Raw genomic sequence first — 25,796 nt, forward strand, 5'->3', positions numbered from 1 at the left:
GATGCTAAATGCTTCTACATATGACTTTATTAAGATGGTTTTCTGAAAACATGAATTCACATGCTTGACCAGTACCTGTAATGGACTCGAAGAGGAGCTTTTCGAGCACTTGTGTTTAGGAATGGTTTCAGATTTTTATACGCAAGAGCAAACAGCAATAACCTTTTTTAAGAGAACTTAACCAGAAATCTTCTGCTGATCTCAGTCAATCATGAGAGGAAAGCATCAGAATGCTGAGCTGGAAATGGAGTCTTAACATGTCAAGGACCTCCGAGAGCAAAATGAAGTGGAATTGCTTTTGCTACTGCCATGCCAACATTCTGCTTCTCTCTCCTCCCTCCCAGAACATAATTGGAAGAACAGCTATCATAATGATTCTCTGAAGAGGTGTTTTTTTTTTCTACCCATTTGCTTTTAATAATGTCCCTATACATGTGGTCAGCTCAGCCTGGTTTTATCTGATTTATCTTTTTTTTTTTTTAAATTAAATCTGATTTATCAGGAAACGACACTGAGAAAACTGCAGAAGGAAAACTCAGGATTGTTTTGAAAGTAGTCTGAGAATTACCCTGTGGTGGATAATTCTGTGTGTGTACAGCATCTCACATAGCAGAACCTTTTTATTGTGCTCCCCTGATAGTCCATCAGTACTTGTTTCCTGAGCTCAAAGGCAAAACGCTGGGCCAGTTCTATTTACTGTCTCAAATATATGCAAAATAAAGGAAGTCTGCCATCACAAAGGTATGTGAGAGGCCCTCAACTTGGAAAGACCCTACTAGGACCTTGCTGAAGAGGACAAAAAAAATTGGCTTAGCAGCTTTGGAGAATTAACCATTCCCAGTGCTCACAATTTAGTGTCTTGTGCATTGGCTGCTGACACTTCAGCTATTTTCTTCTGGTCTCATCTTGATGTCTGGGGGACTGGCACGTTTGCACACACGCTGAGGGGAGTGACTGCCCCAGGCCTTCTTTATAGGTTGTAGTATTCTGGTGTTAGTCAATAATTCAGAGCCAAGAGCCACGCACCTGTGATGATACAAAAGATTAAGAAGTTTTCCAGACTTTCAGAATATCTGTTTGAGGTTGTTCTGCATCTTCCTGGTTAAGATGGGTCATACTTTATGAATCCTGAAGAAAGCATTGTCATATGAGCCATTACTGTAATTCTATTTTGGTTAAGCAGCTGGAGAGAGTGTGATACATCTTTCTTGACTGACCGACCAAGAGATGATCTTAAACTGAACTGAATTTTAAACTTATTTTCACTTGCCATGTCTTCAAAATAAATTTAATTTTCAAAGTGAAAATCTTCCTTCTTCCCATGGAAAGCACTCAATATGTTTTTTAAATAATGAGGAGTATTTAAAAAAATAAATTTAAGAGTGGAGAGAATGCTCGCTGTTCTGCAGTGCTGTTCCTAACAAAAGGAATATGTACATGAAAAACATTTTTTTTTGACGAAGTTGAGATTATGCTAGGCACTTCACAAAGTCAAAATCAAGCTAAATTCAGGTTGCTTGTGCTGAAGAGTTTTCAGCTGAAATTCAACCGGATACAATTAGCGTTCATTATGAAATGACATTTATTAAATTTTTAGAATGCAAATGTTTCTAAGCAAGAAAATGTGAAATGTGTGAATGGTATGTGAAACATGTTTTTCTTTTTCTGTTTTGTTTTGTTTTTGTTACCCTTTGGCATATTAATGCAAATTAATCTGTATTTCTGTCCCTGATTATTATGCTATGGGGTATTCTGTTAATCATATACAGACTCTTAGGCTGCATGTGGAGTATATAAATGAAGAGGCTCTCAAGGCAATGAAAATGTATTTCAAGTATCTTTCTTCAAAGGAGAATTGTATTTTAAAAGATAGCTTGTTTTAATGTTACATACCCAGTGTTTAGCATATATAAAAAGATGAAACAAGTAATATATAAAGGAACTCTAAAAAGTAGTTATAACATCTCAAGATAAACCTAATTGCTACCTACCAGCGAAGACTAGCAGAACTTTAACTTGCGTGTTTATTTAACCTGTTGTCTCTGTAGGAACTTGAACGTGTTACATCATTACAGACTGGTCTTCAATTAGCGGCTGTTATTTGTGCAAACGGAAGAAGGTATCTTGCTTAAATAATGGTAGAAATTGAAAAGGGGAAAAAGGGATTTAAAAAGACATTTGTAAACCCAGGAGGTCGCTTGCTGATAATATTTCCTGTTTATGTGCTGAGTGGAATTAGCAATAGTAAATGTACTAAAACGTACTAGTTGCTTTTTTTTTTTTTTTTTCTTCCAACTTTCACTGTTAATTGGAAGTTCTGTTTAAACAGATACCTTTTGGGATATACCACTGATCCACAGACAAGTTCTGCAGAAGGGATAACATACCTTCTAAATAGTCTGTTGGTGTGTGTCCTGGGTTTGGCTAAGATAGAGTAAATTTTCCTCTTAGAAGTTGGTACGGTGCTGTGTTTTGGGTTTAGGATGAGAATAATGCTGATAACACACCGATGTTTTAGTTATTGCAGAGCAGTGCCTGAAGTAAGTCAAGGACTTTTCAGTTTCTCGTGCTGTCCTGCCAGCAAGGAGGCTGGGGTTGCACCAGAAGCTGGAAGGGGACACAGCCAGGACAGCTGGCCCAGGCTGGCCAAATGGATGTCCCACACCACATGGCGTTGTGCTGAACAATTAATAGGGGGGTGGCTGGCCAGGGTGGGGGGACCACTGCCTGGGGATGGGCTGGGTACTGGTCGGCGGGTGGTGAGCAATTGTACCGTGCATCACTTGCTTTGTATATATTACTGTTATTATTATTATTTCTCTTTCTTTTCTGTCTTATTAAACTTTTATCTCAGCCCACAAGCTTTTACTTCCCTCCCCCTAATTCTCTCCCCCGTGCCACTAGGGGAGGTGGTGGGGAGAGTGGATGACTGTGTGGTGCTTAGCTGCCTGCCGTCTTAAACTAAAACACGCTGTCATCTCAGTCTCAGAATTTCCCTAACAATGCTTGCAGTTTTATTTTCTAGCATGTCTGATGATGTGCATGCTAGCATTTATTTGAAATAAGCCTTATGTTATATATTATGGAAGATTGTTGTGTTCATTGTTTACTTCTACAGACACCTGAATATTGCAAAGGAGGGATTCACACAAACTAGTTTGGGACTTCTTGCAAATCAAAGGAAACGACAGTTGCTTATTGGACTGCTAAAGTCTCTGAGAACAATAAAAACACTGGTATGTGAAGATTTTTTTCAGTCAATAGCAAAATACTTTTTTCATTTCTTTGTAGTTATCACTGTTTTCTTTCTCTTTTTAGCAAAGAACTGATGTACGCTTAAGTGAGATGCTAGAGGTAAGTCCCTCCCAGACTATTGTATCTTGAAGCTATTCTATTTCTGTCAGTCATCTTAATTTTGTCGGTTCCTTCCTTCCTTCCTTCATTTTGTGAACAGGCTATGATGAGTGTTGTTGTGAAATAGTATTTTTGTTCTTGTTTTAAATGTTGTGAGAAATACTTCATACCAAATTAGACAGCCCCTATGGAGGGGGACAGGGCAGTATTTTCTATCAAAGACTCAATCCTTCAGAACTTAGTTTCAGAACTTAGGCTTGAGTTAGTTCAGTGAGAGTTCTGTCTTCACTCTCCTCCCTACACCTCTGCTTATACTCCTTTTCTGGCTTTAGCTTCGTACTTGGAATTAAAAAAGCAAGTGAGGTTTAGCTGGTTCTTGATATACCTGGTCTGGATAAAGTACTTCTGCTGGTATATTATTTTACACATTTATATATGGCCTTCCTACTTAGTATTTTATTTTGAAGTGGTGGAGCTTCCCTCCTTATTTAGTGGCTTGACTTTTTAATAGTCAATTGTAGAAAAAGTTGTAGCACGCAGGCCATGACGGTGAAAATTCTGCTGTTAAGGTGTGTATATATATTGCCTAAAATGTAGTAGGTACTGTGCAGGGCAAAAATAAGATCTTGTCTTCAGGTGTTTAAATTGTGTGAAAGTCACATTGAAGAGTTTATTGACAGATATATTTTGATCATGTCGTGTAACTATTTTGACTTGGTAGCTTGCTGATTATTTTTAGCTGAGGTTGGATAGAATGTCATTATGATAATCCCTAGTTACTAAATTTGGAGATTGAATCTTACTAATTTTAACTCTTAAGATTCTTTAATTCCATCTTGGGTAATACACCTTGTCTCACACTTTGTTATTCTTTATCAAGCAAGAACGTATTAATTCACCTGAGGCTGCACCAATGTTATTTTCTGCTCAATAAGCTTAGGTTTTTATTAGCTTTTTATTAGCTATTTATTTCTGTGCTGTGTTGTATTGCACAGGAAATCAGATCTTCACTGCTGGTAGGAGTTGTCTTGAGACAGAGGTGTGGGTGTTGCATCTGCACACAGACCCTAATGTCAGATTTGTCAGTGATCTTTAAACATTTACCTGCTAAAACTGCTCTTTCTGGCTAACTGGAGTCTTAGAACTGTGTTGACTGTCTTCTCCCAAATACTGTATCCCAGGTATTAGCTATTTCACTGTCTTTACTCTGAGAGGAAGTTAGTAGGTTGGAATATATGACTTTTATACATGTGTATATATATACACACATACATATGCACATATATAAAATACACATAGTAGCCATACAGAGATGAACATTTAAGCAGGGTTCCCAACTAAAACAGGAGTGACAGAAACAGAAAGGGGTGAGCCACATCTGGAATACATCAGTAATATGTGTTACTCAAGCAGGCTTTGCAATTTGTGATGAGGAGATGAGAGCATGGAACTTGCTGCTTTACAGCCCTGGTAGACTTAATGGAGCCAGGTTTCCAATGGAGAAAGACGCAAAGAGCTGTAATTGCAGCAATCATTTTAAGCCAGTGTATTGTTTTATCATCATCTAGTGGATAAAGCATTTTTTTTTTAATAGCTAAACTTAATCTACATTAGAATGCTGCTGTTAAAAACAGTTTTATTTGAGAAACTTCTTTACGGTAATAGCTAAATATAAATTGCCCATGTGTTTTTGCTCTTCAGTCAATGAAAATTCATTAGCAGCTTTGCATTTGAGCCCTCTGAAGCACGTAATATAATGAATGTAATTAGGAAAAAAAGGAAAGCTCTTGGCTACTGAAAGGGATTTTCCTTTCTTCAAGAAAAAGGAACTCATCTAATGGCCTCATACCTAATAGGATACAAAAATAATAATCATAGCCAAGACACTGTTGACGAGATCTTGGGGTTGTACGTTCTTGTGTGTGGTTTCGTTTTGTTTTTGTCCTGGCGTCTTCATATACTTTCTGACTGATTTTTTTTCTGTCTATTGGAAATTCTTCTTATAAATTATATATATATATTTTTTTTCCTCCCCAAAGTATTTTTTTTTTGTCCTGGGGCCTTCTGTGAACCATTTGTCTTAAATTCGTTACTAATTAGTTATCAAATGCGTCAAAGTAAATAGAATGTGTTTATTCGTGCTTAATATTGGTGTGTCTCTGTTGTCTCTTTGTTGGTTTTGTAAGTTATGGCTGCAGCTTACTAGTGCCTGAACTTACCTCTTCCCCTGCTCACGAATAGATTGTATTGTATTAACAAAGGTTTGAAAATTAACTGGGAAAATGTTATTTGTTTCGTAATAAGAGCTTTCTGCTATGTTTTGTATGAATCTGTGGGTAAACAAACAAGTCATTTGCATAAGATAATGTAATACATGCAGTGTTTTTGGATCTTGCTAACATGTTGCCTGTTTATAACTCTAAACTGCTTGCAAATTAATTTCTGCAGTAGACCCTCAATAGTTTTCTCCAACTTGATACCGTACAGGTGTAAGAGGTGAAGTATTTTGTTCTTTGTCTTTATACATAAGTGTGTAAAAATGGGTGTTGTGGTTTTTGCTTCAAAAGTCAAATTAGCTTTCTATTCTGTTTTATCCCAAGGAAGAGGACTATCCAGGAGCTATTCAGCTGTGCTTGGAATGCCAGAAAGCTGCCAGCACTTTCAAACACTACAGTTGTATAAGGTGAGGTGACATTGTGCTGATCTCAGCTTCCGGATAGTATTTGTAAATGGTATAAAACAGTGATGATTAATTCTGATTCTCTAGATCAATTTTGATTTAAATTTAATTTTCTCCTTAGAAAAGTAAAGTTGAGACATTTATAAAAACATAAACATCTTCAGCATTGTTGTGTCCCCGTCCCCATCCCTACTACTAGGTTATCACAATCTTAACACGATATAATCTCCACCTGGTCTGTGCCATTGTTTTGGAATTGTGGTAGAAAGTTAGTGGGTAAAGTTTCAGCTAAGACTGAGTTAGGACTGTGCTACAACCTGCAGCCTAGACACACTTGGGCTAATTTTTAATAGGGAAGCTTATATTCTGGAATTACTTGCCTTCAGCGAGATGGTTTTGGAAGGGTAACTTACCCTGATTCTTGGTGATGAAAGTAGCATGCTGTCGTGGAGAAATTGCTTTCAGAACCAGAACTAATTCACATATCTGCAGTTTCTTGCTTAAAAAGACTTGATGTTTTCCATTGCTTTTTATGCAAGAAAAGAAGAATTGGGTGAACGTCAAGTTCAAAGTCATAACAGGTAGGACAATAAAGGAGAAAAATAAGGTGATTTTTGATATTTCATCTATGGAGAAGATCATTAGATTACCTGGATTTTCTTTTTGTGCTATTTTTAGAGTTTTAAATTTATAGGTAAAATTCTGACATTGTTTGAACTCCTGACAGAATGCTCCTTGACTTAGCAGGACTAAAATCTCTGAATATATACACTTTGCCTCCTTCTGTCCTATAAATGCACGGTTTGTTGCAACTTCAGAATAATTACCCATAATGCTTGATTTCCGTTTAGGTCTGCTTTTGAGGTATGGTTGCTTAAGGATCTGAAGATGCAACTAAAAAGTGTATGAAGTCAGAAATTCTGCCTGGAAATAAGCCTCTCTCTATTTTGAAGTATCACATTGAAAAGCTAGTTTTTGTTTTCTTTTTAGTTCCATAAAACTTGTACGTGGATATAAATCAACTATACAGCCAAAATTAGCCTACATTACTTGATACAACTCCCCTCTTTTACCTCCCCCCCCCAAAAAAAAAAAACAACAAAAACAAACAAAACAAAACAAAAAACCCACAACCTTTTAAAATTTTGAATCCCTTCCATATATAGTGGTGAGTGAAAAACATTCATTATTTATTTGAATGAGAAATGGCTTCATGGTTTCACTCAGTACTTCACAATTAGGTTGTCAAGATGCAAGATGGCTCCTGAACAAGTTTTGCTCTGCTTGACTCTATGTTCTAGAGAGAGATGGAGAGATGGATTCTATAGAGTCTTCCACACCTGGGTGTCATCTATAGTGTCTTCGTTGTTCAGGAAGTTCTCCTTAGTATATTGTTCTTTTCGATGCTCTATGGCTCGTCTAATCTATTCTGTGTATCTCCTGCATTTTTCTTCTTTTGGAAAAGAAAATTTATTCAGCTTGAAAAGGCAGCTTGATTTCTTTGGCTCTTCAGAGTACTCATCTGCAAAAACATGTGCTTTTGAGATTCAGGTTATTTACCTAGTTTCTTTAAGTTAAATTTTGTTTTATGTAAATTATATAAAAAGTTTAGTTTAATTCTGAATCACTTCAAGCTTTTATTGCAGTTTCAATTTTAATTTCCACTGCATTATGTTCACTATAGCAAAATTTTAAACTTAAACTAACAGTTCATATTTTTGCCATTTGGAATATTTAACTGCAAAAATCATACTATTTTAAATCTGTTAGCATACTGACAAGATATGTGACAAATAGTTTTGAGGATTTACTTTGTTGTTGCACTCAAAAGGATATACTTGCATCCAGGAAGACAGTTTCTTGAAAGAAAGAATGATGATAGAAAAATCAGGACTGCTTCTTTATTCTGAGATTGTTTTTTTTTTCTGAGCTTATTTTTGTTGGGATTGTGAGAGTAGGACATTTTTAACAGTAAATCTCAGCCTCAGAGCATATATTTTCATCATTGTGCAGTTTTACTTCCTGAAATCCCAAAGAATATGTATTGTATGGAGTAACATCTTGCTAGCAGGGATTAGGCTAGATCTCTTACATTTTTGTTTGGGACCACAGTAGAAACAGTTTATCAAGAAGTCAGACAAGCGCTGACATTTAAAACATATTTAGCTCTCATAAAGATCTGTAGGTAATCACCTCTGTACCTTACCATGAAATTTTCACAGTATCATTTTCATTTGTCCATGTGACAAGAATCAGTGCATTCCTTCAGATTTTTCTTGCTAGGTAGTAGGAGTTAGATGTAGCTCTTATTAATCAGCAGAGGATTTAAACCTTTATATGGAGTGTGTGTGTGTGTGTGTGTGTGTGTATATGTATATATATATTTTAATTTGCTGTGTGTGTAGTCTGAAGAGACAAGCACTGCAGCTTTCCTGACCTCTTTGGTTTTAAGAGTGACTGCTTATCCTCCTTTAAAATAGTAGGCTGGACTTCTATTTTTTACCTTTGTTCTCCATTATCTTCTTCCAAGGGAAGCAGATCAGTGCTTGTGTTGCATTCCATGCTTGCATTACGTGATTCATTTTTGTTTATAAATAGAAATCAGTCATCTGCCTTCTGCTTGTTGATTACTTACGATGGGAACAGACTCCCTTCAAAAACACTTAGAAAACTCTAGTGTCAGATAATAGGACCACTCTGTCTATTGCATTTGGGTCTAAATGTTCTTTCTATTATACCACAGGAGATGTACCTTCTAAAAATATGCTAATTTAGATTTCTGTGGATGAGGATGTGAAAAATACTTTTAATATGTTTTTTAATTCAGGGCATTCATTTAATTCATAAAGTCTCAATTATGGTAGATGGGCTTTCATAATAATCTTGTAGCCATTATGTCCAAGCATTATCTTAGTAATTGTGGCCTAGAAAACATAGGCAGTTTTAGCTGGATGCTGCATTTCTACATTTTCAGTTCAATACTTGATCAAAGTTACATTTCATACGAAATCTTATGATTGCACTTCCTTCTCCAAGATTGGTTGGTATAAACATGGGACGTGTTCTTGCAAACACTTGCATATGCTTTTGCCTCATTGAACAAATAAACTGCAAATCTGTGTATTTGAAATTCTTGCTTGAGCCCTTGCTTCATTGGGAAGACAGCGATGTCACAGAATTTGCTCTAAACAGTACAGGTAGGAAACATTGCTGGTCTTACCTTGGTTGTGCTGCATGTGGATCAAGGTCCTTTGAATTCCTCTCCCAAGAGACAGAGAACATGCACCCTTCTAGAATGGCTCAGATCTTGGGAGATTTGCTGGGATTTGTGACATGAGGGCTCTGGTCCCTAATCTGCCTCCTGTGTTAGCAGGTGGTTACGAACTGAGGCTTGCCTGACATTAGTAGTAAGGCATAGTGGAAACATAGTTTTCATGAGGATTCGTACTGGTATACAGCTGAAATTAGTCAAATGTGGTCAACTGCAACAGTCAGGAATTGGTTTCAGGAGCCCAAGAAGTTTTTCAGCCCTACATTGCAGTAGTTGAGCAAGTTCTTCATGTGTGTGAGCATGTCATTTGCCTGGCTGAGGTAAAAAAAAATCCATGTGTATTTTTAAGTTAATTAGAAAAGGTAAGTGCTACCTAGCAGCAGCGTGTTCATGACATTTATTTGAGAAGAATCCCTGGTGCTTCTGCGGTACCTGTTACTATTAGGGGATTTGTGAGTTTTTAATAGGGCTTATGTCAGTACGGTTGCTTGATTTGTTCAGTCTGTGCAAAGGCTGCCTGTGCATTAAATTATTTTTGCTGATGTCAACATCTGCATTTTAGACCGGTTAATTTCAACATATAAACCAAAAAGATTTTTGTACCTTGGGGGTCTGTGCTGTACCTAGCTCTAAAGAGGGACAGGAGGGTTTCTGTGCATAGAGCAAGATTCTTACTCTTGTTCTAATCTTTTCTTGCTAGATAAAAGGACTAGAGTAATAGGAAATTCTCCTAAACTCCAGCAGGCGATGACGTAGCATGAAATTATTAAGAAGGCTTTTCTGTCTGGAGGCTTATTAAATATGGATAAACAACAAAGAATTAGTGGCTACTTGATCTTAGTGTTCAATGCCAGCTCTTTCTCTTAATTTTTATTTTCTATTTAAACCTTTCTTTGGAAGGTGCTCTGTCCAGGTTATCTAACAGAACTGAAAAAGGAGGGGTGATGAGCATGTCATTTAAGTGGAGAGAACTAGATAAGGAAGCTAGAATCTATCTTTTGATAGTTAATGTAGGCCCCTTAGGAAAAGGTTCGGAGTACAGAAGTAAGTCGTCTTAAATTAGGTAAGGTGATTATCCCATCAGAACTCCGTGCTTTCTATGCTGAAGAGAATATCCTGCCTATGTTTTTGTTTTCTTGACCCTCCCAAACAAAACCAAAAACATATTAGCCACTTTTTGTTTGTTTTTTTTTTTTTTGGTTGGTATTCCAAAATTTTAAAAGCTAATTGTTAGAGAGCAGCAGTTGTGCCTTTCTTTGTCCAAAATAGTTTCTCTTATGGTAGCTTTTTTTGGTTAATCTTTCTATACCAAGTACAGCTCAGACAAGTGAATTGATGGTCTTAAAGAGATTTTCTGAGCGTTATGTAAGCTTAAGTTCTGACTTTTCTTAAAAATTTAAACATTTTTCCAATAGTGTTTCTATAAGGGGTTCCTGAGCAATGGGTAAAAGGTTCTATACCAGGTGTTTGCAAAGACTTGACTGCCGTGATCTTTTTGTTTCTGTATTGCTGTAGTAGAGCAGAGTGCTGAATCAAAATGTTTAGAGCACAAGTTTCTGTGGGGTTGGGAATATCTCTGAATACTTGGGTAAATCCCAGCAGGATGAGGTCTTGTCTGGGCTCTCTTAACACTGTTGCATTATAAAGCTAGAATAATTTGCTTCTGTAACAGATACTTTAATTTGAAGTGTTAAGAACACACTGTTAATATGACCAGTAGTTTGATTTTAAACTTTTTTTTTCATTTATAGCGAGTTAAATTCAAAACTGCAAGATACTTTGGAACAAATAGAGGTAAGAATGATTATATTTGCGTAGTGTATATTAGTTGTTAACCTCAAGATACTAGAGCTTTCTAAAATGCACTGCTGTTAGTAATTACTGAATGTGCATGTTTCTTTCAAATGTAATCTTTGGAATACTGTAGCCATTGCTATTCATGTAGCCTTTTGTGCTGAAATCTACTTAAATGCTTTATAATATGGTATCAAGTCTATCATGCCAGCTTGCTAATTGTGCCAACTCAAGCGGTAAAGCAATCAATGAAATAGATACATCATATTAGAAGTACTGGAGCAAAGGTATGCTCCCTGTGTGATGAATATACACGGTGGTTTTCAGTCCATGAACTGCTGTGAATTCTTTAACTTGTCCTAAAGAGTTGTGAAAAATAACCAAGAGTGGCATGCCAATAGATTTGGATAATATATACGAGAGATGACAGTTTCAATGGAAATTTTAGTGGTCAGCAAACTGGAAACTGCTGGGTAGGGCCAATGCTAAGGCATAGCAAGTAAGACTTAAATAGCCGAGAAAGATACAACTAACATTAGTTTAAGTTGGTAGACAGTATAACAAAAGCAAATACAAAATAGTAGGGTTCTTGCTGGAAATTGATGGCAAAAAAGGGTTCAAAAAAGGGTTTTGTGAACAATAGGAACAAAAGGAATTCTTTTAACTCCATTAGTAAGTGATTTTGAGCTGGAGCTTCGCAAGCTTTAGTCGGAAGTCTAACAGTGTAGATATGTATAACGTATATGTAGTGCATGTAATCTCTATGGATGTAATGCATATCAGAAAACTGAATTTGCTGTTCCAGCAGTTCTCTACACCTCTCTCTGATCATTTGCTCTTTGGAAAGTAAGATTAGAGCATGTATTATTGTACCTTGTTATTTAATTCCATGTACAATTAGAACTTTGTTACCTTTTCTTCATTTATGCCTTTTGTAAATTTACTTTTTTTGCAAAGCTTTTCTTTATTGTTTTACTCTTTTCCTACTATATGCATCTATTCAGAGCATGTCTGGTCCTAAAGAGCTAACGAGATGACTGTTTTCATCTCACTCTCACTTAGTCCAGTCATTAATCTTTACTTAAGATCACTCAGATTTAATTCCTGTTAAGTTCAGAGGATACCATTTATTCCTTGTGAACAAACACTGAAATTGCTTAAAAGGGGACACGCATCTTTACTTCCTCCCAGTAACAGCTTTGCAGAACAAATCCAGCAAAATCTGGAAAGACGTGACATGTTGGTTGGCGTAAGCGATTCGTAGCTAGATAAAGAATTGTATTCAAGTTTCCTATTTATTTATTTATTTTATTTAAAACATATTCCAATAATTACTACTTTAATAATGACTCTTCTCGATAGTCAAATGCCTCTGTTCGTCTCATTCTTTTTTTTTTTTTTTTTTCCCTCCACTAGTTTTTAACAGCATGAAAGCAAAGACAATGTTACAAAAAATACAAGGTGGCTATATGGGAAAAGACCCTGGAAAAATCTAGCTGAAAAATTAATGTACTCTGTGTTTTTGTTCTGTTCACGGTCAATTTGATGTCCCTGTTTCTTTGTCTGTAAAGCTGTTTCGCATGAAATAGGAAAAGGAAAAAAAACTTTTTGTTTTTTAATATCAGTATGTGGTTGAAATTCCATATTGAGAAATTCCACTTTGAGAAATATCTGAATGTTTAGGTTGCTTGTACTTTTACCATTTTGCATAGGAAAAAAATGCAGAGTTCTTGATTTTACTCTATCCTCCTTTTTTGTGCTTAAGGAAAATATTAATCTTTTTTTCTTTTTTTTTTTTTTTCCAAAAAAAAAGAAACACCATTAAAACAAAAACAACACAAATCTTTGGGATCAAAATCTATAAATATTTTGTGGCTAATTAAATATTTCATGAAAACTTTCCAGTGGAATGAGTAAAAGTATATAGGGACTAAACAATCCTTTTATTTTGATTTGCAAGAGTAAGGTTGCATTGCTCTTAATTAATAAGAGTTGAAGTGACTAGTAAGGAGAGAAGCTATCTGTTAGCTGCATAAATTATTGATTTGTGACCTGTTTTCTTGCATTGTTGATTGAAAATAATTAGAGAGAGGCTGTGTATCTCAGAATATATTAGAGTCTAAGTGAAAATTACGTTATTAAGTTTCACAGTCAAAATCTTGGAAAGCTTATTAGTTAATTATTAAGTATATGATCCTGTTACATCTTTTCATTTAGTGCACATAAAAAGTGGGCTTCATTTATTGTTAAGCTGTTCACTACGTTTGTCCAGACATTGCTCTGATGACAGAACTAGTAACTGTGTGTTGATGTGTGTTTGTGCTTTCTTCTTTATTTCTGGTCATTATGCCAATATAGTGCTTCATAAATGACTTATTTCACAATGAAATATTTATGTCAGAAAATGTGAATTTCATTTAATAGATTGTAGTCGTAGGATAAGTAGTCTGTAATTGAATTGCTTGAGCTGAAAAACCTATGGAGCCCTTTCATTTTTTCCCCAGATCTGGGTTTTTCTTAGGAGTGGGAGTAGACCGAATTAGAAATCCAAGCTTTCTGATATTGGGGTGCTAAGCCTTCACAAAGTAAACATCACTTTGAATTTGACTTCAGCGGCGTAAAGTACTTTTTGCTGTACTTGTTTTTGGAAATGGTGAAGCCAGTTGTCTGACACAAATTTCAGACTGAAGTGCTGCTGCATGTGGCAAGATACGCCACCTGAAATAGTCCAGTCTTGTCTGTATTACAAGCGTCATTATCAGCACTCTTTAAATACACTTATTTTCCTCACTTGCTAAAACAAACCAAGTATATTGCTTATATTAAATATTTAACACATTTTTGTGCCTTCATTTATACAGGAACAATTGGATGTAGCGCTCTCCAAGATATGCAAGAACTTCGATATAAGTCATTACACAAAGGTTCAGCAAGCTTACAGGCTGCTTGGAAAAACACAGGTTAGTATTTGTGTTCTGAGTAAGTCATGAAGAACGGTAGTGTAACAATGTGGAGCTTTGTGTACTGGCGCAGAAATTGATTATCCTAATGCTGATGAATCTCGCTTACAAAGGCTCCATTATTTTAACACTAATTGCTAAAGGTAAGCCATGTAATGCCATAACACATAGGTTTTGGGACGTGGTATAACTAGCAATTCCATATTTCACCTCCTTATGTAATGTTTTATGCGTTATAAATTATACCTTGACATGTGAGTGCTATTTTTTTTATAGCTATGTCCATGATACTGAGCTATGCACAACCTGCACCTTGTATATATGCATTCCCATTTTATAGTACTTGAATGTGACAGGAATGAAGATGCGAGGAGATAATTTTTTTGGCAGCAAAAAGTGACACAAGGCATGACAAAAGGAGAGGAGATAGTCATGCAGGCAGTTCTCATCAGTGATCAGTTTTCGTAACATAGGGATGCTGAACATGACAGTGCCAGTGTAACAATAATATTCTGGTTTAGAGAAGAGATTCTTCCAGAAGGCGTTAGCTGCTGGCAGTCACATCAGAGTGCCTGTCTCCTGCTGAATACAGGATGAGAAGAACTCCATTCTATGTTAAATTTTTTTTCTTTTCTTTTTTTTTTTTTTTTAAACGTTGTTTCCCAATGTTCCGTAGCGAGGCTGACATTAGGATGCCGTTTTTGGTTTTGTTCTTAAATTTTTGTTTGTTCTTTGTTTCTTTCTAAGTAGAACCTTTCTAGCAAAGTTGAGTTCTTTTTTCCTTGGCTTGACTGTTAAAACAGTATAGCTTTGCAATAGAACAGAAACTGATTTCTGCTGCATGACATTGTGCAGAATTATCGGAGTACTTAATGATTGCAACTTAACATTAGGGAAGAATATTAGTTGTTAGACTTTTCCTTTGTTATTTCTTTGTATTCAATTTCTTTATTTACAAAATGAGAAGACTTAAAAGCAGGCATAGCGCATTCACTGCTGCAAAGTCTAGTGCATGATAGGTTGAGAAAGGCAGATTTTTGTTGGAAAGGAATTAAGTTTCTGAACAAAACAAAAGAGCAGTTATTATTTCTTACTGCACAATTTTGCGTTATTTGCTTTATGGTAGAGTAACTTGTTTTCTACTTTTTTTTATTATTGTTGAAGTATGAGTTTTGAAATCGTCCTGAAACCAATTCAGTTGCATCATTGAAATCCCTCCCATTTTGGCCCCTTTTCATTAAACAAAATGGCAAGAAGTTTCAGTATCTTCAATACTTTTCATGTTTTCGATTGCCATTTTATTTTTTATTTTTTTGACTAATTCAAGTTAAGACTAGCTGCAAAAGATTGGCTATTTGTGACTGGATAAAGTCAGTGTCGCTTATTCATTTCCTACAGTGCTAATGAAGTTCTCAGCTTTGGTCAGTACTGAAGAATGCCAGAAAGCAAGTAGCAAAACAGTGTTTTCAAATCCACAGGATCTGATAATTTTCCTTCTAGTACATGAAATAATTTTTAATCATTTATACCATATATATTGATTATTAGCTTATCTTGAAACAGCAAGAAAATTCTGTGTCCGAAGTAGACTAATGTTATGTACAGTTTCTGAACAAATGATAAATGGGATAATTCATAAAACCGACTTTAAGGTCCATTCCAACCCAAGCCATTCTATGATTCTTTTTTTTTTTTCTGGAAAAAGTATTCTTTTGTTGTTTTTTCTTCTTAAATAAACTTCACATTTTGCTTTTATTGCAAAAAAAAAAATATTGAATTAGGGTTTAGTAAGGAGAAATTTATTGATATGATGTGCAAGCTTTCTGCAACACTTCTTGTTACTGGTTCCCTACATTATTTTGTGCAAGGAAGAACTCAGTGCACCAAGAGGATGCATTCAAGACTCTGTCGTTTTACTTTTTTTAATTGCAAAGGCATTATTTTTCTTTTAGTTGAAAGCGTTTCCAGTGGGAAAAATAGTACTGATCTCAACCCATTGCTTTTGGGCATATCTGTCAATGACTGGGATGGTGAATGAATAAATGAATGTATTATATAAAATTATAATTTAGTAATGATAACATCAGAAAACTGGTGAGTTAGACAGGGAGGATGGAAGGGGAAATTGTTTTTCCTGGTAATACATGAACTCTTTTACATGACAATATAGTAATAATGTGAGGTAAGTCCTATGTTAGGTGTTTGAAAAACAGATATTGGAGTTCATGCTTCCAATCTCCAGTGTTCAGTACTGAAAAAGGCTGAAGTTTGAAATCTCTGCCATATGACAAATTGAATTTTACTACTTGATTTTTGCTTTTCTTTCAGACAGCAATGGACCAATTACATATGCACTTCACTCAAGCCATTCACAACACTGTGTTTCAAGTAGTTCTTGGATATGTGGAGCTGTGTGCAGGAAACACAGACACCAAGTTTCAGAAGTTACAGTACAAAGACCTCTGTACAGTATGTGATTCTTGCATAAATGTATACTTTTTAATCAGAATTTTTCCTCTGTTGTAGGTGTCCTTTATATAAGGAAGTACTCAGTTATTAAAATAACCCTGCAGCTATAGTAGTTTCTTAATACATCTCATAGGCTAATTGAAAGATTGGTTATTTTCAACTTAATACTGATTTTGATGGAATTATATCTTAGCACTTCATTGTTAGCATACGCATCATCTAAAATTTAAAGAAGTAAATCATAGGATACAAATATATATATAAAATATATAAAATATAAAAAATAAATACCAACACTTCAAAATTCCTGTGTCTTCACAGCAGGTGAGGCAAAGGTGACTTACCATTCCCACTCAGATGAGCAATTTTATACTCTTCTCTTTACCCAGCAAGAGCCCTTCTCAAATTAATCACTTTCCCTGACATCTCATCTTAGAAATTTCTACTGCATCCTTACCACTTTGATCATCATTTGATCATCAGCCAGGATGGCTTCTATATATTACTGAAGTCCGAATATATTATTGAACAGAAGTGGTGCCTGCATGTCTCAGGGGTGGTTGCACCCATCTTTCCTAGTCAGATGTGCTGACTGTACAGCTTCACTTCTGTATTTACTTTGCCGTTCTGTGAATAAAAGGGGTATGGCCAATCCCTTTGGATTGGTCAATTCCAGAAAAAGACACTAAGAAGTAAACTCTGCGTTTTTAGACAGTGCTTGATCAGCTGACTGACATCAGGCATTTGTCAGCTCTCAGGTACTTTGATATGCATCCAGCAACAGGGCTGTTTGAATGTGGAGGGTTTTCTATGTTTTTTTTTGCCTCTGCAAAAGATGAACATGATTGGTAACAGTTTCACAATATTATTTTGTTTTTCTATAGCATATTACATCAGACAGCTACATTCCATGCCTTGCTGATCTCTGTAAAGCCCTTTGGGAAGTTATGCTCAGCTATTACCGAACAATGCAGTGGCATGAGAATCATGATCAAGATGAGACAGCAACTGTATCTTCCGGTAAATTATTTTGGAAAGAAGACTTCTGATATTTGGAAATAACTTTTTTTTTGTGCTCAAGTCATTAATTCGTATTTAGGTACCTTTGTAATCTTGGCTTGCTGTCTTCAGCATTATTACTTAGAGTGTGCAATAAGGACTTTAATACCAATTTTTTTGTGGTTTTCAGTGTAATCTTTTTTTGGTGTGTTAATGAATACGTGTATTTGCCATTACTACAGTCATAAACAGTTTTATTTTAAACAGTATTGCCTAATAAGTCAGCTGTGGCAGATGAGTAAAAAATTTGAGGAGATGAGCAGTGTACCCTTTAATATGGGAGCAATGTGAAATTTCTGATTTTTTTCATCAATATTGAAATTTTTATTGCATATTAAACATAGTGGATTGGGATACTGGACTGTGTACTAGGAAACATGACAGAAACAGTAGGAAATAAATCTGTCATAAGTAGCTGTCATGATTTTCAGGAAATCCAATTTTTTGAGTATTGCATGCCATCTACGTGTTAAGATATAATCACAATTTCCTTGACACCCTTACAGGAAAAGGCAAACATTTTATCTTGTAGTATTATTCTGTTTTGTGTTACTGTTGCTCCAGTTTGTGTTTTTAGGGCAGAACCATAAAACTTTCATGTATCTGTTGGTCTCAGTCCTCTGAGTACATTTTGCTGGACGTACTTTATATTAATATAAAATGTCTAAGAACAGACTTTATCTATTTCTCCACCAATCCAAGATTCTTCTGTTTGGCAGAGGGCATAGTGTGAAATTTACAATATTGAGAATTATGCAAAACTCCCATTTATTTGAATCAGGTAGGATTGCTCATTTCTTACTGATCTGCACATAGAAAAAGACTTCTGTCAAAGGGCAAGGAGTGTAGGATTGCTGCTGCAATTATTCTTCCTTGCCTGATTTGCCTAAAACTTGTATCTTTTACATTAGACTGTCAGGAAAAAAGGGGGAAAAAATGGAAGTAGAAGTAAAGAAGAGGTGTTGGAAGACTGTGCTTCCTAGAATGCATTTGAAATTCAGCATTTCTTTCATAAATTACAGATTGTAAGTCTTAAAAAGAATGAAATTGACACTAATTAATATTGTCTTCCTACTTCAAATTTAGAGATAAAATTTTGCAAGTATTTCATTCAGAGTCCTTGTTTTGTGTGGAATCTGATACGGATTTATTGAAACTGTTATTTCTGATGAAAGTTTTCCAAGTATTTCAGAGTTAATATTCAGAAATGAAATACTTCGAGATGCAGAAATTTTTAGTCAATTTTTCATTCTTAATAATGCATCTTTCTGAAGCTATTTTAAAAGTAAATGTTTTGATTTTGTTGTAGTCTTTGAAGTGTAAAATAAGGCAGGTATCATAAAGAGTTTATTACATGGAAAAATTATTGCAGTAGACTACTTGCTCAGCTCCATATGTAATTTTAAAAATAGTTCCCCGTAGTGTAGTTGCTTTTGATACTCCTGAAGAAAGGAAATTGTTTGCACCGCAAAACAATTTGAAGGAAACACTAAGCATAATAAAGTGGTATATTTGATCGTATTAGTCATTTTAAATGTATTGCTTCTAAAACAGGTGGTGGAGTGTTTTGGTATGTCTACTACAAGTTTACTAAATTTTCTGTCGCTTAGTTTTTAAGTTGCTGGAGACTTTGTGGCTTAGCTGTAATGTGCTGTCCAACTAGAATTTATTTAAGCTACTGAATTACTTTTTCAAAAACCTCAGCAATCATAAAACACACAACAGGGAGTGTGACAAGTACAATTTAATTTCAGAGGAAATATAAATATCTACCAATGTCTGCTTTCTTTCTAAAAACTGTTGCTCATGGTGTATTGATTATTAAACCTGTACATAGTCTCATTCAATATTTAATTAATTTAATAACTATGATACACGCTCAAGCCAAAGAGTAAAGTTCCTATAGAAGGTGGTGGCATGTCAGAAGGAATCATGGAGGCAGTTCAGAAGAATCATATAATGGCTCAGGTCAGAAGGGACCTTAAAGATCACCCAGTTCCACCTCCCCTGGCATGGGCAGGGATGCCACTCACTAGATCAGGTTGCTCAGGGCCTTATCTAACTGGCCGTGAACACCTCCAGGGATGGGGCATCCACAGCTTCTCTGGGCAGCCTGTGCCAGTGCCTCACCACCCTCAGAGTAAAGAATTTCTTCCGTGTGTCCAAAATGCCCCGAAAGTGAGTTCAGAATTTGCATTTCCTTAATTTATAGTGTAACCTGTTCCATAGGGGATTATTTTTTTGAAGTTTAATGGAATAAACGGATGATTATCTCTAGATATAAATTAAATCATAAACGAAAATATTTAAAGCATGAGATGTATTTTAGTATATCTTGTAATACAGGAAATGCTAATATACTCTGTATAAATGTATAGTACTGATAGTTCTATGAATCCTGAATAATAACACTTACCTAACTTCTTTAATACGGTGTTGGAAAGGCGGAATTAATTGTTGATGTGTAGGATTTGTTTAATCATACTGAAGATAAAGTTGGTGAACTGAAAGTATAAACTCTATAGCATGAAATTTCTTCCATGTCATATTTAGTAAATTGCTACTTATGTTTTTTTTTTTTTTATCCTGTTCATGTAGTGAACAGCAAATTGATACAATTTATTGGTTTTCATTCCTGCTTGCTGGAAAAATTTCCATTGCACTGTTGGTCATGCTTAAAGTACGTGCTGTGTTTGTAGTACAGTATCAGAGAGAAAAATAGTTTGAAAGGGACATCAGCAGATCATTTTGTCGTCTTCATTCAAAGCGAAGTAAACTTAAAAGTTGCAATGCTTTTTTCTGCATTGTTGGGCTGGGTCTTCACATTTCATGAAATTTATTGTTATGGTGGTGTAATTCATGTGTATTCCTGAGGCAGTAATTTGACAGAAGAGTTGTAAGAGAGCAAGAAAATGATCACTATAGCATTTAAAACTCCTGATTTCACAGGTATAAACCTGGAGGTGAAAGTTGGTAGCAAATTTAATGGCTGTAAAAGATCAACAGAAATGCAAGAAGAAACTGATGTAAGATGTATATTTAATTTCAACCATTTTAAATTTCAAAGCGTTCCATTTATAATACTGCATAAATTCAGTGCAAGTCCCACTTGGTATTTAAAGAATAAATCTAGATGACAGTGATTTGAATGTCTTTTTTTCTTTTTTTTCTTCTGCCTAGCAAAAATTAAACAAAAACCTTTTGTTATGACTGAAGGCTATCTTTACTAATTTTAAAGAGATGCTGAGAAACCTGAAAAATTACTGTATTCAAATCAGACATCTAGAAGAATAACTCCTGCAAGCCTCAGATTCTTCTTTTTACTTGAAATTATGAATATTAAATTATTCTGCCACCTGTTCCAAATTCCTCAAAGGAAAAAGTGGAAATGCTTGTAGACCTTTGTCATATCCTTGGTTTTCAAGGAAGTTATCCTAACTTCAAGTATTAGCATGTGTGAAATTAACTGCAGCACAGTTCATTAAAAGACTGGAAACAGGACCTCTTAGCATAACTGGCCATAACACAAGTGCACTAGGAGAGGAGGTTGCATGAATTGTTGCTGAACAATAGTATCTGTATGACTTTCTCTCCAGCCATTCCCTTGTAAATGGCAGTTCAGTGAAGACAAGGACTACAATCTTTGTCTTGAGAACAGGTCAAAGATATGGGTTATTTTAGGCTTGGCTTCACTCTGCAGAAGTTGAAGAAACTTCTACAGTACGCTGTGACTAAGATAGCTCTTTCTGTTTCCTCATAAAAATTGGAAAGGATAAATCTGCTTAGTGTTTCTCTAGTTGGGTTATTCTTTCTGTTTATATATTTTTTGATCTTCCATGATAAATCAGTCTTGGAAAATACATTTGTCAGAATTACTGACTCCAGGAGAGCAGCACAGGTGTTTTTTTTTTTTTTTTTTTTTCTTTTTAATCATGTGGAGAATTTGTATGTATAGTCTTACAAAGACAAGAGCATTCCTGTGGCCAGTCTTGGACTGTGAAGCAAGTTATGTGACACTGTGCCATCACAGAATGCAAGCGTAACCACAACTGTATGGGCAAAAATTACATGTCAAATATTACTTTCTCCTTTTTAAAATATCAGTAAAAACATATAACCTCTGTGGAGACAGAGATGACCATGCACAGGAGAAGTTTATCTGCATTATAATGCTTTTCTGGAAGGTGATCCAGTGCTGTAGAAACGAAGTTTTTAGAATTAAAGAATGAAAGACATCTCATTAGATGATTATCAGATTATTTCATACATAAGCATAAATTAGTGTGAGAGGTTTTTTTTTTTTTAAAAAAAAAGGCATGCTATATTGTTTGCATAGTTCATGGAAAAAGTTTAATTAGTTTTCCTCAGAATTGCAGCCAGAATTTACTGAGGGAAAAAGTTAAAGGTCATGCTCCTGAAATGCATAATTTTATGGTTATTGTCTACAAAGCTGAAATATTTGTCTATAGACACTTTGTCTTTTGTATTTGAAGTATCAGTTACTCTCTCATCTTATTTTGGTATTATTGAATGGGTATCTTCCTTACATAATGGTAATCAGGAGCTCTTCAGTCTGAACTAGCATGTAGCATTTGTAAGTGCTCTATTTATTTCTTTTCAAAAGTTTAGAGCAATGGAGCTCTCCTGGAGTTTGCATAGTGGCTGATATAATAACAGCTAAGGCAGAAGAATCATCATCGGTCAAAAACTGGGATATGTTTTGAGGCTTTTGGAAATATCTGTAACACCTTCCACCTTCAGTTTCAGATGGCAGCAGTGTGATTGGAACTGAGGAGAACAGTTTTGACCGCAGCTACATAAAAAAGAAATTGGAACATGGGCTTTCACGAATATGGCAGGTACGTTTTTCAGTGGTATAAACATTTAAAAAATTAGTTATATTTATACTGATCTTTTTTTTTAGAGCTCTCTCCGAGGATTGTTGCAAGTGACCTGCTTTAAGCTGCGTGTATCAAAACCATGGAAATGAAATTTCCATGACTCACTAACTACTTGGTCACTTTGCTTAGAAACTCAGCCAAGATACCAAAGCACAATGACACGACTCTCAGCCTGATCCCACTTCTCCCAGCTTGTCTGCTGCTCCATAGCACAATCTTGTACTTTTATTTATTTATTTATTTATTTTTACTTCTCGTGCTTTTTTTTCCTGTTGGAACAGTCATACTGCTTTATGTTTCTCTTCTTGGTTAAGGCCTCTTGAAACGAATTTGTGTCAGCCTGAAGTTTAAATTGGGCCTAGCTGATGATGACAGGGAGTGCTGCAAACCATTTAATAAACGTGGGCAGAGTGGAATATGCCCTCAGTTCCGTGGGCATAGTTTACAAGGAGGTATAAGGAGCTTATAGGGCCCCTTCTCCAACACATTCTATGGCATCTCTGAACTACTCACAGTTTGGGATAGCTTGTGGGAGGTACGGAAATGGAAGAATGAAAGAGATTGGATTAAACAGAAAATCGAAACTGGAAGTACTGAAATTCAGAGCTGAATAATGATTTTTCTGGTGTAAGTAGAGCTATGGAGAACCTGAAATCTTGTTAATCTGCCTGGTTTCATAATATTCCTAGATTGATTGCAGGATCAGTTTAGGTAGCAAGACCCCAAAACATACAATGAAAAAGCTGTAAACTTTTTACATACTAGAAATGTAATCCAAAACTCTGTTTTTGCAGGGACGATAAAATGTCTCGGATTGACCTTGCGTTATAAGCTATTAAAGAAACTGATTATGTTATTATTTAAGAAAGTCAACAAGAAGTCATTAATGTTACAGACAATGGAATTGTACACTGGACCTCAGAAAGAAGCTATAAGTGGAAACAAATTGGGAGGTGCTAATGAACTTGGCATCTGAGCATTCATCTTAATGTCTTTAGTGTATTTAGCATACAAAACCTCATATTTTGCATATAAATTTACTGAGGATTCATTCAATCTGAAATGTTTCTGTTTTTGTAGGATGTTCAACTGAAAGTGAAAACCTATCTTTTGGGAACGGATCTGTCTAACTTCAAATATGACGACTTCATATTTGTACTTGATGTTATCAGCAGGTATACTGATGTGGTTATGAGGCCAGTTACTACGTCCAGACAAACTTGAACTCTGATTAAACAGCATGGTAAACTAAGGCTGATATGCCAACCTAGTTCACATAGAGAGAAGAGCACTTCCTCTTTATGTGGGAGACTGAGTGCCAGTCTCTCTCTTTAGCTGCCTGCACCAAGGATGTACTTGGGATGAAGCATGAATTGCTTCTCTGCTCAAGTAGTGCTTATGTGTGATATGATTTCAGTGTTGGCCAGCTTTAAGATTTCAGTAGTGTAGATCTGACAATTTTGATTTTTCTAGAAGCTTTTAAAGGGCTTCTCAATCACTAGCAGCAAAATGTACAGTCTAGCAGTACTACACTATTACTGGATCCTTCTGTTCTGGTCATAAAAGGATGGATTCAGGCTGTGAGCTGTCCAGCTTACCTTGTGTAATGGGATCACAAGCAGACATTTTCTTTTGCTTATGGCTCTTTCTCACTGTGTATAAGGGATATCGTGGTAGGATTTGGAGGGAAATGAGACATGGAGTTTTGTGGAATTAGTGAAGCATTTGCAACCTAACTTAAGTGATCTGTTTTTATGGAATTGAGTGTACTCTTGTGGTAATGAGTGAGGCTCATAATTCAGATTGGAACAGCAGTATGAATAAATCAATAAATATTTCTAAACTTTCTTTTATTATTGCAGGCTGATGCAAGTTGGAGAAGAATTTTGTGGCAGTAAGTCTGAAGTTTTGCAAGAATCTATCAGAAAACAAAGTGTTAACTATTTCAAAACATACCACAGGTGAGACTACAATATGTGCAATAGATGAGAATAATGACGTTTATCTTGTTGCATTTAGTTTTTAAAGTTTTCCATAGGAATTCCACTGAATAATGTTCCTGCACTGAGTTTGACAGATGTCATTCATAGTGGAATATATTTTGTGATGAGAATAGGTCTCTGAACCCTGGAAAAGGGAAGAAGGTGGAGAAGCTTTTGTTTCTGCTGTCTCAATAAGGATGAAAAACACTTTGTGTAACATTTTAGTAGTTTTATAGGTCATCTCCTAAACTTTTGCCTGGGGTTCTGAGGGTGAATTCCTCTCACATCCATACTTCCTGGCAATTTTTTTTTTTTTTGATTTACTTTGAAAGATCAGTTCCCATGTGGCTATGAAATTATTTTTTAAATAAGCAATTTTGTGTTTTAACAAGATGCTTAGAATTGTGTCTGTCCTTTTGAGTCACGTTTTCAGTGTTCTTCCATTGGCAGTATCTAATTATGCTTCAGCTGAGTCTACTTTGGCCTTAATCTTTGGCCGTGTGTATGATATATGGCTGTACAGCTTCAAGACTTGTCTGTTAGTTTAAATTGTCTTGATTTCCAAAATTTTTTGGTTTAGATAATTGCTGGCTCTTTCATTTTGGTTATCTAGCATTTATCTTCTTTCTGGGTTTAAATGAAGAAGAAGAGTAGAGAAGAAATACAACATTGTTCCTTGCTCTATACTTCCCCAGTCTTGTTCTGTTGTCCTCCCTTGTCTAGGAGCTGTCACACAACCAATACATCCAAACCCACCTGGTCTGAGACTTTCTGCCTAAAATCCATAAAATATGAAAATTGTGACAGTAGTACATGAGACAGTGTCTAACTTCAGAAGCTGAGAACATGTTTTGGATTTCCTTCTGGCTTTGCTAGTTTGTAGCTGTGATTTCTTTTCAGACACTGGATGAAGACCTCAGTTCCATCTGTCTGAAAAGCTTGAGCCTTAATCAGATGCATGCAGTGTCTTGTCAGGAGATCAGTTGATTAAGATGCCATGCCACCTTTCTGTTTCCTAAAAACATTTTTGAACCCTGAACTGAATTTACCATACTGATTTGGAAACAAAGTTTGCAGTTATAGGTTCTTATGGTGAAGACTTTGACAGGAGCTCATGACACCTCTAAGTGAAGCTTCCTGAACTTTTCCACCTACCTTGCTGCATGCTTCATTTCTCAGCAGCTCTGTTGTCTCCTGGGAAAAGCTGAGTTGGTCTACCTAAGCCTCTTTTATTCCTCTGATTTATCACGTAATACCTTTATTAGTTAAATAAATAATGTTTTGACCATCACGTTTTTGATTGTTTAATGGACCTATCTAACAAAT

At 35.6% G+C, this 25,796-nt stretch overlaps 1 protein-coding gene across 2 annotated transcripts in view; it reads left to right on the forward strand.

Moving 5' to 3' along the window:
* The window catches only part of VPS50 (VPS50 subunit of EARP/GARPII complex), a 79,853-nt gene that overhangs the window by 14,654 nt on the left and 39,403 nt on the right, over positions 1-25,796 (forward strand). For both annotated transcript variants that reach the window (XM_040549590.1, XM_040549589.1), the window contains 11 exons: positions 2,049-2,119; positions 3,119-3,236; positions 3,319-3,354; positions 5,955-6,037; positions 11,057-11,099; positions 13,961-14,059; positions 16,388-16,528; positions 17,413-17,548; positions 22,349-22,446; positions 23,569-23,663; positions 24,351-24,449. In XM_040549590.1, coding sequence (XP_040405524.1) covers positions 2,049-2,119; positions 3,119-3,236; positions 3,319-3,354; positions 5,955-6,037; positions 11,057-11,099; positions 13,961-14,059; positions 16,388-16,528; positions 17,413-17,548; positions 22,349-22,446; positions 23,569-23,663; positions 24,351-24,449 — 1,019 coding nt within the window. The remainder of the gene's footprint in view (positions 1-2,048; positions 2,120-3,118; positions 3,237-3,318; positions 3,355-5,954; positions 6,038-11,056; positions 11,100-13,960; positions 14,060-16,387; positions 16,529-17,412; positions 17,549-22,348; positions 22,447-23,568; positions 23,664-24,350; positions 24,450-25,796) is intronic.

The sequence above is a fragment of the Cygnus olor genome, chromosome 2 (assembly GCF_009769625.2).
Source record: "Cygnus olor isolate bCygOlo1 chromosome 2, bCygOlo1.pri.v2, whole genome shotgun sequence".
In the NCBI taxonomy this organism is placed as follows: domain Eukaryota; kingdom Metazoa; phylum Chordata; class Aves; order Anseriformes; family Anatidae; genus Cygnus; species Cygnus olor.